At 43.4% G+C, this 20309-nt stretch overlaps 1 protein-coding gene across 1 annotated transcript in view; it reads left to right on the top strand.

Annotated features, from left to right (window-relative positions):
• LOC126204048 (odorant receptor 43a-like) overlaps positions 1-16468 on the top strand; it is a 43639-nt gene extending 27171 nt beyond the window's left edge. The window contains exons 4-5 of the mRNA XM_049938472.1: positions 11825-11980; positions 16412-16468. Of these exons, the coding sequence (XP_049794429.1) occupies positions 11825-11980; positions 16412-16468 (213 nt within the window). The remainder of the gene's footprint in view (positions 1-11824; positions 11981-16411) is intronic.
• The last annotated feature ends 3841 nt before the right edge of the window (positions 16469-20309 follow it).

The raw sequence follows: 20309 nt of genomic DNA, 5'->3' as shown, positions 1-20309 counted from the left end.
TGTGTAAAATCAGTGCTAATTGCGATCTTTCGCAAACGGTTGTAGTGACTAACTTTTCTTCAAATGAGGAGTATTTTCGTTTATACAGGGTGCTCCATTGATAGTGACCGGGCCAAATATCTCACGAAATAAGCATCAAACGAAAAAACTACAAAGAACGAAACTCGTCTAGCTTGAAGTGGGAAACCAGATAGCGCTATGGTTAGTCCACTAGATGGCGCTGCCACAGGTCAAACGGATATCTACTGCGTTTTTTAAAAATAGGAACCCCCATTTTTTTTACATATTCGTGCAATACGTAAAGAAATATGAATGTTTTATTTGGACCACCTTTTTCGCTTTGTGATAGATGGCACTGTAATAGTCACAAACATACGGCTCACAATTTGAGACGAACAGTTGGTAACAGGTAGGTTTTTTAAATTAAAATACAGAACGTAGGTATGTTTGAACATTTTGTTTCGATTGTTCCAATGTGATACATGTACCTTTGCGAACTTCTCATTTCTGAGAACGCATGCTATTACAGCGTGATTACCTGTAAATGCTCAAAATGATGTCCGTCAACCTCATCGCCCGGACTGGTCTTTTGAATTGGAGATTTGGACCGTCGACTTCCACATCGTTATTTTGCACTACTTTTGAGTGAATATTAAAACTTGACTGTTTCACCACTGTGTTCGGACTTGTGTAAATTCAGTGCTAATCAAGAACTGTTCCAAAAGACTGTAGTGGCTAACTATCCTCCAAGGGAGGAGTGTTTCTGTTTACGCACTTTTCAATAAATCTGAACAACGCTTTTTACCTAGGCTGCATTCTCATTGCACCTCAACCAGGGCAAGCCTTAGCTGTCTATGAGGCCATTGTAAATGGCGGAGTGTCACATACATTGGGCAGTGTGTTTTAATCGTAGTTTTCCAGGTGCAGCAAGTGTACTCCAAAGTCAGCAGCATGCCAGCTGGTCATATGAATACTTGGTGTTTATAGCAGGCCCATGCATTGTGATACTCCACGGTCATCAATGGTGTCTGTTCTTTCGAGAACAGTTACTATCTTCATATATGTAGTTAAAGGCTACCCAGCCATGACCTTCGTGTGTGTGAATGCGCACAGGTTGCCCGAACTCCTTCGGGAATCGTCACCTTAGTGTGCGCGAGTAATGAGTGGATGGGCAAATATCTGTTAGGTAACTTCCTGGCAGATTAAAACTGTGTGCCAGACCGAGACTCGAACTCGGGACCTTTGCCTTTAGCGGCCAAGTGCTCTACCAACTGAGCTACCCAAGCACGGCTCACGCCCCGTTCTCACAGCTTTACATCTGCCAGTATCTCGTCTCCTTCCTTCCACACTTTACACAAGCTCTCCTGCGAACCTTGCAGAACTAGCACATCCGAAAGAAAGGATATTGCGGAGACATGGCTTAGCCACAGCGTGGGGGATGTTTCCAGCTTTTCACTCTGCGGTGGAGTGTGCGCTGGTATGAAACTTCCTGGCAGATTAAAGCTGTGTGCCGGACCGAGACTCGAACTTGGGACCTTCGCTTTTCGCGGGCAAGTGCTCTACCAACTAAGCTACTCAAGCACGTATCACGCCCTGTCCTCACAGCTTTACTTCTGCCGCATGGAGGCAGAATCTGTTTTAATCGCTGAAGACCACTGCACGCGATTCTATCCTCCCAGCGATCCTCTGGCAGCAGCAGTCGAACAGTGCACGTCGAAGCTGTGGCCTGATTGGAAAACGAGCTGCAGGTGTGCGTGCCCGTAGTTCCATTGTTTATAACCGGTTGGCAACGGTTCGTGTTGAAACGTATGTGCTCTCAGTCCCTCTTATCTGTCGTGTGGTATCTGTACGATCTGCCTCTGCTGCCCATGAATATACGATGACTCCGGCGGGCTTCCTTGCTGCGTGGACGTGCAGAACCTTGTTTACGCGTGTGTGAATGGTGACGTGACCACTTACACAAGCATCGTTGCAGAACTGACGCAGCAGTTCCCATTTGTATGGCAGATCTCCGTAAGGACCATCGCGCCACTCGTAAGGCCATAATATGACCCCTTTCAAACTACCCCAGTTCGCTGTATGAAGTACGAGTGTGCCTCTGTCACCTAGTTACCTGCCTGCTCCACACGTTTGTAGCACACTGAGTCTTCTGGCTGTGAGCATTCATTATTAAAAGGAAGACACAGATGGCGCTCTGGTAGCTACGCCACTGCGCCATCTGTTGAAGGACGACGTTGAAACAATTATCGGCACATCTACTGTCTCCCAGGTAACACATGCCGTCATCGGATCAAAATCAGCGTAGTCTTTCCAACTGTACTAATTTTTTCGGGCAGTGTATATAACTCGGTTTGCAGTGTCTTCTTTCATAGCGCTGCCATTAGTGATGGAAGCAAATGAATTGCACTTGAGATGATAACAAAGGTATTTTGTATGCAGGGGGAATAACATGTTTCTAGATTTCTTGGAAATTTTCTATTGCTGCCAATATCTTTCACGATCGATCTGAAGGTAGCGGGATGGAAATAACTTATTTGTGTAGATTATTCTATATGAGTTAAAATTTACAAAATATTTCTTTAGCCATTAGAAAGCGGAAATGTTATTATGGGAGTAACCTCGTGACAGCACACATACTTGAATATACAAATGTACTTATTGAAAATGTTGAAAACAGGTCACGTTAATGAAATGACTGGTGTAGGAAAAAAGGCGAGGTTATACACTCCTGGAAATGGAAAAAAGAACACATTGACACCGGTGTGTCAGACCCACCATACTTGCTCCGGACACTGCGAGAGGGCTGTACAAGCAATGATCACACGCACGGCACAGCGGACACACCAGGTACCGCGGTGTTGGCCGTCGAATGGCGCTAGCTGCGCAGCATTTGTGCACCACCGCCGTCAGTGTCAGCCAGTTTGCCGTGGCATACGGAGCTCCATCGCAGTCTTTAACACTGGTAGCATGCCGCGACAGCGTGGACGTGAACCGTATGTGCAGTTGACGGACTTTGAGCGAGGGCGTATAGTGGGCATGCGGGAGGCCAGGTGGACGTACCGCCGAATTGCTCAACACGTGGGGCGTGAGGTCTCCACAGTACATCGATGTTGTCGCCAGTGGTCGGCGGAAGGTGCACGTGCCCGTCGACCTGGGACCGGACCGCAGCGACGCACGGATGCACGCCAAGACCGTAGGATCCTACGCAGTGCCGTAGGGGACCGCACCGCCACTTCCCAGCAAATTAGGGACACTGTTGCTCCTGGGGTATCGGCGAGCACCATTCGCAACCGTCTCCATGAAGCTGGGCTACGGTCCCGCACACCGTTAGGCCGTCTTCCGCTCACGCCCCAACATCGTGCAGCCCGCCTCCAGTGGTGTCGCGACGGGCGTGAATGGAGGGACGAATGGAGACGTGTCGTCTTCAGCGATGAGAGTCGCTTCTGCCTTGGTGCCAATGATGGTCGTATGCGTGTTTGGCGCCGTGCAGGTGAGCGCCACAATCAGGACTGCATACGACCGAGGCACACAGGGCCAACACCCGGCATCATGGTGTGGGGAGCGATCTCCTACACTGGCCGTACACCACTGGTGATCGTCGAGGGGACACTGAATAGTGCACGGTACATCCAAACCGCCATCGAACCCATCGTTCTACCATTCCTAGACCGGCAAGGGAACTTGCTGTTCCAACAGGACAATGCACGTCCGCATGTATCCCGTGCCAACCAACGTGCTCTAGAAGGTGTAAGTCAACTACCCTGGCCAGCAAGATCTCCGGATCTGTCCCCCATTGAGCATGTTTGGGACTGGATGAAGCGTCGTCTCACGCGGTCTGCACGTCCAGCACGAACGCTGGTCCAACTGAGGCGCCAGGTGGAAATGGCATGGCAAGCCGTTCCACAGGACTACATCCAGCATCTCTACGATCGTCTCCATGGGAGAATAGCAGCCTGCATTGCTGCGAAAGGTGGATATACACTGTACTAGTGCCGACATTGTGCATGCTCTGTTGCCTGTGTCTATGTGCCTGTGGTTCTGTCAGTGTGATCATGTGATGTATCTGACCCCAGGAATGTGTCAATAAAGTTTCCCCTTCCTGGGACAATGAATTCACGGTGTTCTTATTTCAATTTCCAGGAGTGTATTTTGCGATATAACCTTGTCTCTAAATGTAGCAAAAACTGTCTCTCATAGCACTGAATTTGTAAATAAGCGTATAACAATCTTAAATAACTATTTTGCTTCGGTGATGTGTTCAACGTAAGTATTGTGACCTTCCCTTTTTCATACGGTTCCACAGAACAGATGCGTAAACAAGAGCGTAAACGTTTTTCTATCTCCCTTATCAATGCAGTTTAGTTTTTTAATTCTTTTTTCTATGAGGGTTGATCTATCATTACTTGAATTTTAAGTATTAGAATAGAAATGACATCAAAGTAGCGAACATTGTGAAAAAAGCTTCTGTGTGTATCGATAAAACAAAACTGATAAAACTGGGAAAATCTGTAAGACCACATAAGTGTGTGACATAAAGAAACACTAAGCCACTCTTTATTTCTGAAACATTAATTTAACTATACTTCCCCTGTCAGAGTTCTCATGTCACAATGTTGTCCTATACGCGGGCTCTGAGAGTTAATATTTCATGTTCCAAGTGCCTCGTCAAACATAAAAACTGCAGTATTACAAAAATTAATTGATATCGTAGCAGTTGTTATAGCCTTCAGTCCGAAGACCGGTTTGTTGCACGTCTCCATGCTACTCTATTCTGTGAAAGCCTCTACGTCTCAGAATACCTACTGCAACCTGCATCCTTCTTAATCTGCTTACTGTATTCATCTCTTGGGCTCCCTTTACGATTTTTTCCCCGCCCAATTCCCTGCAATATTAAACTGGCTATTCCTTGAAGTCTGAGAATCTGTCTTGTCAACCAGTCTCTTCTTTTAGTGAAGATGTGCTACAAATTTCGTCTCCCCAATTCCATACAGTGCCTCCTCATTAGTTATACAATCTACGCACTTAATCTTCTGCATTTTCCTGTAACACCAAATAACAAATGCTCCTGTTATCTTCTTTCCTATACTTTTTACTATCCATCTTTCACTTCCATACATGGGTATACTTCAGACAAATACTTTCAGAAAAGACTTTCCAATACTTAAATCCCTATTCCATGCTAACAAAGTTCTCTTCTTCAGAAACTTTTTTCTAGCTATTGCCAATCTACATTTTATGCCCTCCCTGGCTGGGACTCATCACAGCCAAAATACCAAAATTATCTAACAATTTCAGTGTCTCGTTTTCTAATATAATTCCGTGAGCGTCACCTAGTTTCATTCGACTACATTCAATCACGCTTGCTTTCTCTTTTTCATGTTCATCTTACGTCCTCCTTTCGAGACACTGTCGATTCCGTTCAACTTCCCCCCCCCCCCCCAAATGGAATTAGTATGTCATCAGCAAACCTTAACGATTTTATTTCTTTTTCTTGATCTTTATTTACTACTCCAAATTCTTCTTTGGATTCCTTTACTGCTTTTTTAATGTTCGGAGAAAATACTATCGTGGATAAGCTAAAACCCTGCCTTACTCGCTTGTCCACCACTGCTTCCTTTTCATGCCCTTATAACTGCCGTCTCGTTCTCTACAAATGTTACACTGAGAGGCCATGAAAACAACTACAACTGCCTAATATCGTGTTGGGCCCCAGCGAGCACGCAAAGTGCTGCGACACGACGTGGCATTGACTCGACTAGTGTCTGAAGTAGTGCTGGAAGGAACTGACACCATGAATCCTGCAGACCTGTTCATAATTCTATAAGGTTAGGAAGGGTGGAGATTTCTTCTACACAGCTCGTTGTAAGGCGTCCCAGATGTGCTCAATAATGTTCATGTCGAGTTTGGTGGCCAGCGGAAGTGTTTAAACTCAGAAGAGAGTTCCTGGAGCCACTCTGTAGCATTGTGTGGGGTGTCGCATTGTTCTGCTGTAATTTCCCAAGTTCGTCGGAATGCACAATGGACATGAATGGATGCAGTTGATTAGGCAAGATGCTTACGTCAGAGACGTATCTAGACGTAGCAGGGGTCCCATATCACTCCAACTGCACGCGACCTACACCATTATAGAGCCTCCACCAGCTTGAACAGTCCGCTGCTGACTAGTAGGGTCCATAGATTCATGAGGTTGTCTCCATATCCATACACATCCATCCGCACGATATAATTTGAAACGAGACTCGCCCGACCAGGCAACATGTTTCCAGTCATCAACAGTCCAATGTCGGTGTTGACGGGTCCAGGCGAGGCGTAAGGCTTTGTGTCGTGTAGTCATCAAGGGTACAGATGTGCGCCTTCGGCTCCGAAAGCCCATTCTATGATGTTTAGATTAATGGTTTGCAAGCTGACATTTGTTGATGACCCAGCACTGAGATCTGCAACAGTTTTCGGAAGGATTGTACTTCTGTCACGTTGAACGATTCTGTTTAGACGTCATTGGTTCTGTACTTGCAGGATTTTTTTCCGGCCGCAGCTATGTTGGAGATTTAATGTTTTAGCGGATTCTTGATATTCATGATACACTCGTGAAATGGTCGTACGGGAAATCCCCACTTCATCGCTGCCTCGGAGATGCTGTGTCCCATCGCTCGTGCGCCTACTTTAACACCACTTCCAATCTCACATAAATCTTGATACGCTGTCATTGTATCACCACTAACCGTTCTAACAACTGCACCTGACACTTTTTGTCTTGTATAGGTACTGCCGACCGCAACGCCGTATGCTACGTGTTTATGTAGCTCTATATTTGTATACGCATGCCCATAACAGTTCTTTTGACGCTTCAGTGTATAAACATAGATTTCCTTTCCTTAAACTATCTTCTAAGAGAAGTCTTACGGTCAGTATTTCCTCGCGTATTTCAACATCTCTCCGGTAACTAATCTGTTCTTCCCTATGGTTTGGTTCTACTAGCTTTTTTTATTCTCTTCCAACGAATTTGGGTTAGTATTTTGCATGCACGACTTATTAAACTTTTAGTTAGCTAATATTCACAACTGTCGGCACCTGCATCCTTTGGGGTTGGAAATATTACATTTCTTTAATGTTGAGGGTATTTCGGCTGTCAAATTTGTCTGGCACATCAGATGGAAGAATTCTATTATGACTGGTGCTCGAAAGGCTATCAGTAGCGACGGCATGTCGTCCATACCATGAGCTTTGTTTCAGCTTAGGTCTTTCAGTACTCCGTCAAATTTTTCTCGCAGTATCATTCTCCCATCTCATCTTCGTCTAAGCCCTCTCCCTTGTACAAATCTCTGTATATTTATTCCATCTTTCATCTTTCCCTTCTTTGTTTAGTACTGGTTTTCCATCTAAACTCTTGATATTTATACAGCTACTCCTATTTCTTCAATGGCTCTTTAATGTTCTCGTAGGTAGTATCTATTTCCCCTCAAGTTATTACGTTTTAAATATTTACATTTCTCCTCTAGCCGTTCCTACGTAGCCATTTTGCCCTTCTCGTCAGTCTCATTTTTTAGAAGTTTTTATTCCCTTGCGGCACTTCATTTGCTGTGTTTTTAAATTTTCTCCTTCCTATTCAAGGGTTTCTTACAGGCTTTGTTTTTTTACCTAGTTGTTCCTCTGCTTCCATTACTAATTCAAATGGTTCAAATGGCTCTGAGCACTATGGGACTCAACTACTGTGGTCATAAGTCCCCTAGAACTTAGAACTACTTAAACCTAACTAACCTAAGGACAGCACACAACACCCAGCCATCACGAGGCAGAGAAAATCCCTGACCCCGCCGGGAATCGAACCCGGGAACCCGGGCGTGGGAAGCGAGAACGCTACCGCACGACCACGAGATGCGGGCCATTACTAATTCATCCCTGAAAGATACCTATTTATTTTTTTTGTGACGGCCTTCGTAGCGACAACACTTCGCTGTAGAAACGGCCTACGAAGTCACCGCCACACTTTTAATAGCGGGCCGACCGGTCCGCTGGAACAGTGAATAGAAAGATGAAAACCCAAACACTCGGATTAAATGAAAGTCGGTACTTATCTTTATTAACGACGATACAGAACACAGTGGTGAACATGGTCTACAGAAATCTGTCTAGTTCGAGTCGGAGCGGCTTGGTCAGCGTCGGCTGACGACAAACAACAACTCTGCTGCGAGGTACACAATTCGGTGGCGAGTATGCAACTGAGCGGCGAATCCAGAACTGTCCTAGCGCTCGCGACTCCAGCGCTTAAGAAGCCAGAAGCCAGCGGTGGCGCGCGCAGAGTTGCGGCGATTTCCTGTATCGCTGGCGCTGCTTATGCGGACGGCGTCCGGACTTTGGTGCTGCCAACCTTTTTGGCAGCGGGCTCGGTTGGCATTACTGGCTAGGATATAACAATTTTCTTCTGTATTTCTTTCGCACGTTCTAATGAGTTGTTGCCAAATGCTCTCTCTGAAATTCTTAAAGACCTCTCGTTCTTTCAACTTATTCAAGTCACACCTCCTTAGTTTCTTCCCTTTTTGCAGTTTACTCACATTTAATCTATAGTTAATAATCAATAAATTGTGGTCAGAGTTCTCATCTGCCCCTATAAATGTCTTACAATTTAGAGTCTGGTTCCGAAATCTCTCTCTTGCCGTTGTATAATCAGCGATACTTACCAGAGTATGCAGGTCTTTTCCATGTGTAGAAGCTTCTTTCATGATTTTGAAAGCAAGTGATACTGATGATTAAATTATGCTCTGTGCAATATTCTGCCAGGCAGCTGCCTCTATCATTCCTTTACTCCAGTCCATATTCATGTACTATTTTTCCTTGTTCTCTTTTTCCTACTATCTAATTTCATCCGCCCATCGCAGTTAAATTTTCATCCCCCTTGACTATGTGAGTAATTTCTTTTCTCTCATCATACGTTTCTTCAATCTCTACATCATCTGCATAGGTAGTTGGCATATAGCCTTGTACTGCCGCGGCGGTTGTGGGCTTTGTGTGTCTTGTCTGCGATAATGCGTTCGCTGTGCTGTTCATAGCACCTTAACCGCATTCCTATTTTTTTCTTCATTATTAAACATACTCCAGCATTACTGCTATTTGATTTTGTATTTATAGCCCTTTGTTCACTTGACCATAAAAGTTGTTTCTCCTGCCACGAAGCTTCACTAATTCCCATTATATACGAGTAACTTCAGTACGTCATTTTCTTTTTTTTTTCTTTTTCTAACCAATCTGCCCGATTAAGGGATCTGACATTCCACGCTTTAGTCCGTAGAATGCCAGAGTTTCTCCTGATGAGCACATCTTCCCCAGTAGTCCCCGCCCGAAGATCCGAAAGGAGGACTATTTTACACCCAATAAATTTTACTCAATTTTTAGTCTTACAGTACATCTGCATGCCCCCCGGAAGAATTATGGCTGTAGTTTTCCTTTGCCCATCGCAGTATCAGCACAGCAAGGCTGTTTTGGTTGGTGTTATCAGGCCGGATCAGTCAAATTATCCAGACTGTTGCCCCTGCAACAACTGAAAATGCTGATAGAAATCACACGTGTGACTGGCTTCTGAACAGATCCCTCTCTGGTGGTTGCACCTGCGGTACAGCTACCTGTATGATAGAGTCATACAATTCACGCCACACATGGTTCATGGTGGGACAAAGGTTATAAAATTTCATGTATGGGGAAATTAATATGAGTGTATATGGCCATGTTTCAAGTAGTCCTAAAAGTCAAAGTTCTGGGGTGACGACATTTAATATGCTGTGTAATGAGAAGAATTGCAGATTTACTCAGATCACGAAATTGATATTTCATCGAAACACATAAGCCTTTTAGAAACTTATATGTCGATCGTGGCACACAATGGTGAATATTTAAAATGAGGTAGTCGTATGGCGGCCAACGGCCTTGACGCAATGGTAACACCAACACCGGTCCCCGTCAGATCACCAAAGTTAAACGATGTACGGCTGGGCTAGCATTTGGGTGGGTGACCATCCGGTCTGCCGAGCGCTGTTGGCAATCAGGGTGCACTTAGCCCTTGTGAGGCAAACTGAGAAGCTACTTGATTGAGAACTGACATGTCTCGGGAACTGAAATACGGCCTGGAGAGCGGTGTGCTGACCACAAGACCCTCAATATTCGCATCGAGTGCTGCCTATGGGCTGAGGATGACACGGCGGCCGGTCGGTACCGTTGGGTCTTAATGGCCTGTTCGGGAGGCGTTTAGTTTCGTTTTAGTCGTACGATGGATCTGCTGCATTTTTTATGCTTTACATACTTTCATTTCTGTAGTTCTATGGACAAATTCTTTGTAACAACTTTGGATTTAAGCTAAAAGTGTTTATTTTACAGAAGACAGGCATCTTGTATTCGTCTGTTTAAGCTTTGGGAATATTATACATGTTTCGTGGTGAATTTCTGTTTTTCTCGATATTTTCTAGTATTTGAACATGGTAGTAATGTTGGATATAAATGCATGGCGATTTAATATTGTAAACTGAAGTTGGTAGTGGGAGGGGGGTGGTAGAAATGAAAGGAAAAGGAAGGGGTTACTGAAATCAGCTGCATAGGGCCGTCACGCGAAATGAGCGGCGACGCATGAAAATGTGTGCAGGACCGGGATTCGAACCAACGAGATTCTGCTTACTTGTCAGGTGCATTAACTACTGCGAAATCCATTACGAAGTGTTATCGTAGCTGCACGCACTATGTCGTGACTCCTTACGACCAATCCACATTCCCACCGAACACCACCTATCTGCAGTCCCTGCTCATGTCCTGTATGCTAGCTACTCTGACATTCCCGCAAAGGGGCGGACGTACTTGTACATCCGCACTGAAGAAGGTGGGCCTATTGTGCGTCCAGGCAAATCAGTTATGTGAATGCGTGGTATCTGCTCTTTTGGACATGTCTGAATGAACAGACATCACGTGCAATCCGCAGCTGTCATACATACATCTATATTGATGGTTTGGGGCGGGGGTGGGGGGTGGGGAAGTGGGGAAGAGAGAGAAGAAGGAAAGGAAAGGGGTTACTGATGTCAGCCGCATAGAGACATTACACGAATTCAGTAATCCCTTCCTTTCATTCCCTTTCTCTTCCTGTCCACCTGCAGTTTACATATAAGTAACAAAGCTGGACGGGGACTGCTGATAGGTGGAGCTCGGTGGGAGTGTGGTCCGGACGTGACGCGTGCCGAGGTAGTCCGTGTAGTTGCGATGACACTGTGTCCAGGCATCTGCCCAGAAAGCAGGAGATCCTGCGTTCAAATCACGGTTCGGTACACATGTTCACTCGTCGCCGCCCATTCCGCGTAATGTCCAATTGCGGCCGACATCAGTAATCAGTTCCCTTTCCGGTCTCCCCCCCCCCCCCTCCCCCTCCACCTTCAATTTACGTTTATGTATCACAGCCGAGGATCCCACGTGGTCATGTCCGAAAGAACACGTACCAATCATTCATAAAATTTAATGTCGATTACAAGGAATGTATCAGCGAACTGAATACATGTTATGTAATACTGCAGGCTTTCGTTGCCGTTGTCACTGAAGTTAAAATCTCCTGGGTTATTAGGCAGCGTCATATTTCTACTAATATGACCGACATTTCGAACCCTCTGCCCGGATCTTCCTCAGGATCATCTGGTGTCCACTACTGCTAGAACACTGCTAGAATGCATGTTAATGCACAAAATAAAGTAATGTTTACATGTTTTGTAAATAAATTAGTGTATGTTCTACTCAAATGGCCCAGTTCGCGTACTTTTTCGTGAATGTTGTGTACGGAGTGTAGCTCAGTTATTCTGACTGACAGAGCGAGGCTGTGGCGGAGGCGGCGTACAGCTGCGCCTGGGTGGACGCTAGTGGGCGTTTCAAACGCGCGCTCTCCCTCCTCATGTGTCGTGCGCAGAGGTCGCTGGTGCTTACAGCAGGCGGCCTGCTCCAGATTAACCGGCCCACCTTCATCTCGGTCAGTACTGCGACAACACTATGTATTTAAAGTTTCTCTATATTAATATCAGAGACATTAACAGTAAAAAAAATGTGTGAGATGTGTTCAAAAAATAGCGAAAAGTTTTAGTTTGTTGTACAGAATTTGATTAATTCTTCTACATTAATGTTATCCTCTTCAACAGACTCCTATTAGATATTATCCATTTGAGCCAGCGCTCTTTCCTGTGTCCTAGACACCTCTGGAACACGATCTCAGGGATAGTTTTTGGCTCCGTTGACGATGAGTTTTTAATGTCATCTTTAGTTGTAAAATGTCGGCTCAGAACGTCCCACCTTGTCGCAGAAACTCCTCCTCTGGAACACGATCTCAGGGATAGTTTTTCGCTCCGTTGACGATGAGTTTTTAATGTCATCTTTAGTTGTAAAATGTCGGCTCAGAACGTCCCACCTTGTCGCAGAAACTCCTCCTCTGGAACACGATCTCAGGGATAGTTTTTCGCTCCGTTGACGATGAGTTTTTAATGTGTTCTTTAGTTGTAAAATGTCGGCCTTAGAACGTTCCACATTGTCGCAGAAACTCCTGGTGCAGTATCCCGTAGTAAATGAAGACCACAAGAGCACAGTAGGCATTCGACCCCACTTGTCGAGCTCTATTCGGTCATAGATGTCTAGATTGCTTCCAGTGGGAAGATAGAGCAATAGTGTCGCCGTCACATCCGTACCCTCATGTCTAGTCACCTGTTAAGACGCCTTTCAGTGGATCTGCATTGCTGTTGAGTTCATCTATCAACGCCGGCCGGAGTGGCCGAGCGGTTCTAGGCGCTACAGTCTGGAACCGCGCGACCGCTGCGGTCGCAGGTTCGAATCCTGTCTCGGGCATGGGTGTTTGTGATGTCCTTAGGTTAGTTAGGTGTAAGTAGTTCTAAGTTCTAGGGGACTGATGACCACAGCAGTTAAGCCCCATAGTGCTCAGAGCCATTTGAACCAATTTTCATGTATCAACTCCTGAGTAACTCGCACCTCACTGTTTTGTTTTTAATTCATCACCTGTGGAACGAAATTTGTGTTCACACGTTTCATACCAAAAATAAAAAGAAAGAAGTAATAGCATGAATCACTTCATTTGCCACCGTATGATGGTATTCCTCCTATTGTAACCCTGCTGTCGTTCATAATTATTTTTTCAGCAATTTTTTTGCATCAATTGATCAAGTACTGTGGCATCCGTGACGCTCGTTATCCTTACTGTTTCTACGGCTTTCTTCGAAACGATAATACCCCTCGTGAAACCTTATTCTGGTTAAAGCTGACTCATCAGTCGCAATACTTAAGAACTCTAAAACATTACTGTATTTTATTCCATTCTCATAGTAATATTTGTTACTAATTCTCTGACAGAATTTTATACAAAATAAATAATTGCCGATAATGTTGTGGCCGAGGCACGGTGAACATAGAAAGAAAAGGTTCCCAAAATGACAAGTAACAATATACATTTTAGTACGAGTAGCGTCAATAAAGACAACGGAAAAGCCGTAGAATTTGCCATTTAACATACAAAAAGATCTTCTGAACGTAGTATGTGCTGCTGTCTGACAGTTTTGTTACTCGAAGACACTTTTTGATTAGGTGTCCGTAATGAAGCACAGTAACTGTGATCTATGTGCAGATAGGCTACAAGCTTAGCTGCTGTAAATAATTCACAATAATCAAGCCTATCATAATTAGATACCAAGTGTAAAGTTCGGAGTTCTCAGAGACCATGGCGAGTGAGGCAAAGGCACGTCGTTGGCGAAATGGCATCTCAGACGGACGGGGCTGGTGAAGACGGAGAACGAGTTCAAGGCTGGAGTCTTCAAGGACCATTGGTCGACGACGTGAAGGCTCGTTGCAAACCAGCTGGCTGTTCCTGAGGACGACGCAGACAAAGTCGTCCTGGATCAGCAGCTGGTCTGCGTTTTGGTTTGGTTGCTCAGTCTGACAGACTTGGTGATTGGCACCGAACTGGCTTGCTGTAGAATCAGGCTCATTTGCTGGGACCGAACATGCTCTTTGGCTGGAAAGGAACAGCTGCTTCTCGACTTGTTTGGTAGTGAAGACCAAATTTGTTTAGTGGCTGGGGCCGAACTCATTTGTTGTGGCGGAGGAATGGCAATAGTATCTGGTGGACGCGAGAAGTGCTGTGAATGTCGCGCCTCCCACTGGTGATGAAAACGCCGTCTGTTAGTGAGGAACAAACGGGCCACCATTTCAACGGCTTGGAATTCAATGAATCTACAGCGACCATTGAGGGTAGTGTCCTGGAATCGTTCTCATCGTTGGCCAATGGTGTGGAAGCTACGAACCACAGCTGCTTCTCGACTGCCATGTGCCATCGAGTGCATGCAGAGCTACTGTGGCAGGGATTGCATCTACCTGCTGGCAGAAAAAAAATATTCACCTTCAGCTAATAGTGTCTTCGGATTGCTGCCTTGCAGTCAGAAGCCGTGGCACGAAACTATATGACCAGATTCCGCACTAAGCTCAGAAGGCCGATCGGAAGACCACGGTGTTGTGAGTGACATTCCGTCATGTGCGAATAAGCACGTTAAGGAGCGTGTGACGTACGCTGGAGCACGATAATACAAAGGATTGGTAGAAGGAATGGGACTGATCTGCGTGGAGCACGAGATTAGACGCTGGGGTAGAGCCAGCAAGGAGTGGTGCAAGGGCAGATCTAGCGAAGTGCGGTGTGAAGGCAGAGGCAGGAAGCGTTGGGCCTGTAATAATATTTATGAGGAGTAGCACTATCCAAATCACAGATGAGAAAATATAGGATCATAAGAGATGGGGACACCAGAGGGAATGAGGAAGCCAGCACATTGCCACATAGCGCCCAGACAGGTGGAGAGCACGAAGTGCCACGCCACAACCACGAGCAAGGATGTGCATGGCTGCATCTCCTTGGTGAAGGTGTGAAGCAGTGGCGGCAGCGTCGGAAATGTCTGCAAATGGCACTGTCCAGGCGGGACAATGGAGGCATAGTACCATCCACTGAGTTCTGAAAACGACAGTCACAGCAAATTTTTGCCATACGGTGTGTGATTATTAAAGAATTCGTGGTGTCAGCAACCACATGTCTTAGTAACCAAAAGTACACTACCACCGTTTGTGCTTAGAAGCACAGATATAAGAAGGTCCAGTCATGGACATCACCAGAGAGTCCCTGTGCGCGGAAGTGCTGGTCCGAGCATTAGACTGGCTGCTCATTAGTTGGAAACTGCGACCACATCCTCGACTACCGTCCAACATTCACAATAAACTCTTCACCATCGGCTATTGCGTCTTTTGACCTCTTGGAGATATTGTATGAGACTGATTTTAAATGGTACATAACGTTATTTTAGGAGCGAATACGCAACCTTGTGGACTGAAGGACTAAATACAAGAAATGAAAAAATGCACTTATTCAGTCTCTTCTTTTTTAAAGCGTGGATAACTTTTGAACGTACCTCGTCTGACACATGAAGTACGTGCTTAATGGCTATTCCCTGCCTCACAATTCGCTCACTGATATTACGTCGGTTGATAACTAAATTGTTGACACTGACATTCAAACGTTTGTCATTCCTTTAATAGAGTGTACTACGTTTTCAGTTTGTCAGAATCTCAGTAAAAAGTTTCTTGAATCTAACCATGCGGTAGAGCACGGTATGAAGTACTAATTACTACTAAATTATTACGCGATGGCGAACAGTTAATTAAAACACGTGACATGTATCAGGTGGAAGCTATTCCATTTAAGTCTATATCGGAGATTTGGGTGTTAAATGCACTGCTTATGTACAGAAGCAGATTTTCGTTGTCTTTCTTGAGGAAAGGTGAACATGGTTCCAGGCAGAATTAGCCTCAAAATTCAGTGACGGTTACCGGAAAGTGAACCCACGACATCCTAGAAAATAATCAGTACCATTAACCATTGAACCACAGTTGGACCTCAGAGGCAGCTGGTAAATGGTTGTTGTATCATTACGTTTTCAATAAAAATAATTATTTCACTGAGTCACATATCGTCAATGTCGAACTGTTTCGATTACCAAAGGTAAAATTATACATCAAGCTACTACTTTATTATTTTCGTCTGATGTGTTGCAGGAGTGAAATTTAGATTCTAAAACGTTATAAAAAGTTAAATAATTTCTGCTATATTAGTTAAAGTAATATGTACAAAACTTGAAGAAAGTTCAATTTACTTATTTACATCCTACGTTTTAAGTTTTGTAATTTTTTCACTTACACATCATGCGAAACTTAAAAGAATGGTAAAATATGCTTAAATGTAGAAGAATAGGTATAGAAAAACAGAACAGAGTTTGTGCACGTGCTTCAAAATGGAAACTGCAATGTTAAATTTAGTTTTTCGGTAGTGAGGAAGAAACATTAATGTCTAGTGTTTGTTCTGTTACAGTTACTGAAGGCGTCTTACTCATACTACACGCTACTCGGCAGGATCAACAATCGATAATTCTAAATAGATGTTCATCGCCACGATCCATGCTCTCAAAAGAACAGTAACTATTAAATGTATTATCTTAGTGCGAGAAGATCATTTATTTGTATGTGTTTAACAAATATATCCCTCAGATCAGGTAGTTCTTTTAAAAACTCACTGCATAAGAAAAGCTTCGAAGTCTTAATTACTCTAACTTACACAGTAATGAAAGTGCAGGCCTATGTAGAGGCGTGCAGTGCTATAGAACTATGACTGTTTTATCCTCTTAATATTGTTCCGGTTTATATGTGAAACTTAACGTCAACTCTGAATGATGTTGTAACGCCAAAAGACAAATAAATACAATATACGTAGATTCACAGGTTACCTTGTACCAACAGTCTTTGACGGAAAACTACAACGTATGTGCATCTTTGTAAAACAATCTCTTGGACATCCGATCTTTAGTAACGTCATCTGATACACAAGTTAGTTATTCTCTGTAGGCCTCTTTATACACCGAAATGTACGTTGACGAGCCATTGTTACATATTTATTCGCATTTCCTTTAAGGGATCCAGCATTTACTCCTGATGATCACAATGCATGCCGAACGAAACGCGTCGTTAAATGAGTACTATGTTGAAAAGTAATGAACGTAATGCAGCGTAGCCCTCTGGAAACAAAGTTTCGTAAAAGCGTCCGTATAATTGCACCAAAAGCTATAAATTGATTATATCAGCCATATACAAAATTGAATGACTGAGCTGCTTTTACATCTACCAAAGCGCCTGTTCTTTTGATGTGACGTTCAGAGAGCAGAGGCTGTACAAACTGACAAATGTCAGCCGTTACCACATAGCCCATAACACAAAATACGCCGATGGCTGGGTTGACAATGCTCAAAAAGTTTCGGCCATGAAATAAAGCACACGGGCGCGTCTAACGGCTAAATTGCAATGAATTTATGGTCGTGTTATCCTGCCGCCCGTAAAATTATTATTCAAAATACGTGCACGCAGAAGCAAAATTTCCAAAGAACGGTTCAACTGTTTTGCTTAAAATACTACATTAATTGGTTATTTTATTCAGAGTGTATATATATATATATATATATATATATATATATATATATATATATATATATATATGTGTGTGTGTGTGTGTGTGTGTGTGTGTGTGATGTGCTTTTCCCATGGTATGAATAAAAGTAGACTGGTATATGAATGAACTGCCTTGTTAAAGACCTAAATTTTATACACGTTGTTCAGAAACAGACCGTAGAGCTTGTAGGTGTGTTGCAAGGTTGTACTGAGAAACAACAGCTAAAAAAAAATGTACGTTGCGCCGTTTCCGATTTAATTAGAACTAACTTTAGCCATTCAGATCTTAATGCGTGCAAATTGAAGTACTTGTACGCGCTTAAATGTGGTAATACAGAGACAATCAAGGATCCGTGAGTTAGCACTCATACAGATCATGTTTAACTGTTGCAATAAGCTTTTCTCAGACGTAACAAATTTAAGGTGGGCGGGAAAAAGCTACTTCGGCTCGGTTCGAGGAAAACACACAAAGAACACGATTGGTGACACTGTTTCTGACAGGCCACTTGAATTTTCGAGCGCCACTGTTCAGCTAACTTCACTGCTAATTAAACCGGAAACGACACGACAGATCTAATTTTTTTTTCTTGTCAGATATTTCTCAGCACATCTTACCTTGCAACATCCTAACAAGTTATGTCCCTGACTACCCAGGACTACGTCTTTTTCGAATGTACGTAACAGATTTGTTCAGAAGAAACACATCAATGGGTAAAAAATTACTTGACAACCTTTAATTGCGAGAATTGAAACGTTCAAGGTTAGGTGACACGTGGTCGTACGAGATTTCTGATGATCATCGTTGTTGTTACTAACCGCACTGACCGCGTGGAAAGATTATTAAATATGTGTGGGCTATTACAGAAGATGATTGAATAGTACACAAAGTGACATCGCGGCACTTCACCAATCCGCTAATAATGCTATCTGGGGAATGTGTAAAGAGGGGCAAGGGAGGGTATTAACAAATGTACAGCTGCTTTCGAGTCTTGTTTGGGTAGAGTTGTGGGAGAGGCAGACGGACATATAAACATATGGTCTCTGCTTATTCACTTCTGAATACTTATAATGTGCTATGTCGTAAATTATAAGTGATTAATATTTACCACCAATAAAAATTCATTCCTCTAGTGTTTACAGTTAACTCATATACGAGCAAAACTAAACTAACTGTCCAATCATGCCCTGAAATTATTTTACACAGGTAGAATACACCAAAAGAAAGACTAAGTCAAAAATTTAGGTGCTAAGATGGTTTGCCAGTATTTCTTAAAAACATGTTGAAATTTGCCAGATTCGTATCTCGCCAGGTGGCTGGAGAAATGTATATCCCAACCATAGCTGCAGCAGCCAGCGCATGCACAAGATGGTGTGCACACATCCTATGTTGACGAAACTTCGATAAACGGATACCGTCGCACAATCGATCGAAATTTGTAAAGCGAATTTCATTTCCCCTTGACAGTTTCTCTGACAAAGTTGTTCACAGTTACTATTCCTTGGAATTAGAGACTCATTTAATATCCCTAAAAATTAACAGTTGCCTTTGATGTATCGCCAGATGCTAACAATAAAGATAAAAAAACTAAATTAATTTTCTTTGTGAATTCTTCGTATATTTTTGGTAACAGTTTCTGCCATTGTACAGGTTCCAGAGTTTCACGTTAATGTGGAATCCAATTAATCTTTTGAACCTTGCAAAGACGAAATATGAAGAACGTGCTATGCAATCGAAATCACCTACTTCTGCTAAAGATCTACAAATGTGTTATTTATTAGTTAACTTCTAGGACGTTTATCCGAATGATATCGACATTTCGTTACAAATTAAGGAAACGTTAGTGAAACTGAAATATAACGCAGTCAATTACGTGAGCTTTGGTTCGAACGATGTTCGTTGTGCTAATATAAGTCCAGAACAAAGGTAGAGTTCACTGCAAGACCAAAGAAAACATGTACAGTAACAGCTTTCAGTGGGAAAGAATAGGCTATAAATTTGTAGTTAATTGATGGAGGGAGAAAAAGGTTCCACAGAAGCAGAGTGCAAAGCCGCTAACGTTTTGTAAAATCTGAGGATGAATTATGTAAACGGAAAAAAAGATTAACGCATTTTACGAAATATGTGCGAACATGAAACTCGCAAAACTGTGAAAGAAAAATTTAGAACTGTTCGTGAGAGCCAGTGCAGCATTACCGAGGGATATCTACGAGACTGGGTGCTCTCAGTGGCAAGGGAGATGAACCTTACTGATCTGCCGTCTTTGTGGATCTGGTTAAACAGATTCAGGAAATTATACGGAAAAGAAAACGTGTAGAGGAGGTGTCATTAACAGGCAATACTACAGAGAAATTCGTAGCTGATGTGGAGACGAAGCTTCTTGTTACCCCCTAAAATACTGTGTAAATAGCCAGTCGATCATGTTTCGTGCACGAATTGCGTGTATACCACACTTTATCATTTCGAGCGAATAAGACAGAGTAAGAGCTCTTTAGTCGATAAATGCTACGACACATTGGTATACAACAATGTCAGTAATAGCTACCATTAGATTAGTTCTTCCAGAGCTTTATATCTTTCTTCAGGAGCCTCAGAGCAAAACAGGACAGAAAATTAAAAAAAAAAACTGTTTGGTTGTAAAATCCTTGTAATCGATGTAAGACAATCTGGCAAAATGAGAGAGAATAATTTTCAACGTGACTTCTGAAGCGTTGTCTTACAATTTTCAGAAAATAGTTCATTGCTTTTGCTGGACTCTCCACCTGGACATAGC

This window comes from Schistocerca nitens, chromosome 9, assembly GCF_023898315.1.
Source record: "Schistocerca nitens isolate TAMUIC-IGC-003100 chromosome 9, iqSchNite1.1, whole genome shotgun sequence".
In the NCBI taxonomy this organism is placed as follows: domain Eukaryota; kingdom Metazoa; phylum Arthropoda; class Insecta; order Orthoptera; family Acrididae; genus Schistocerca; species Schistocerca nitens.
Note: the sequence above shows the minus strand (reverse complement) of the source record. Positions and strands in the feature narration are given on the sequence as shown.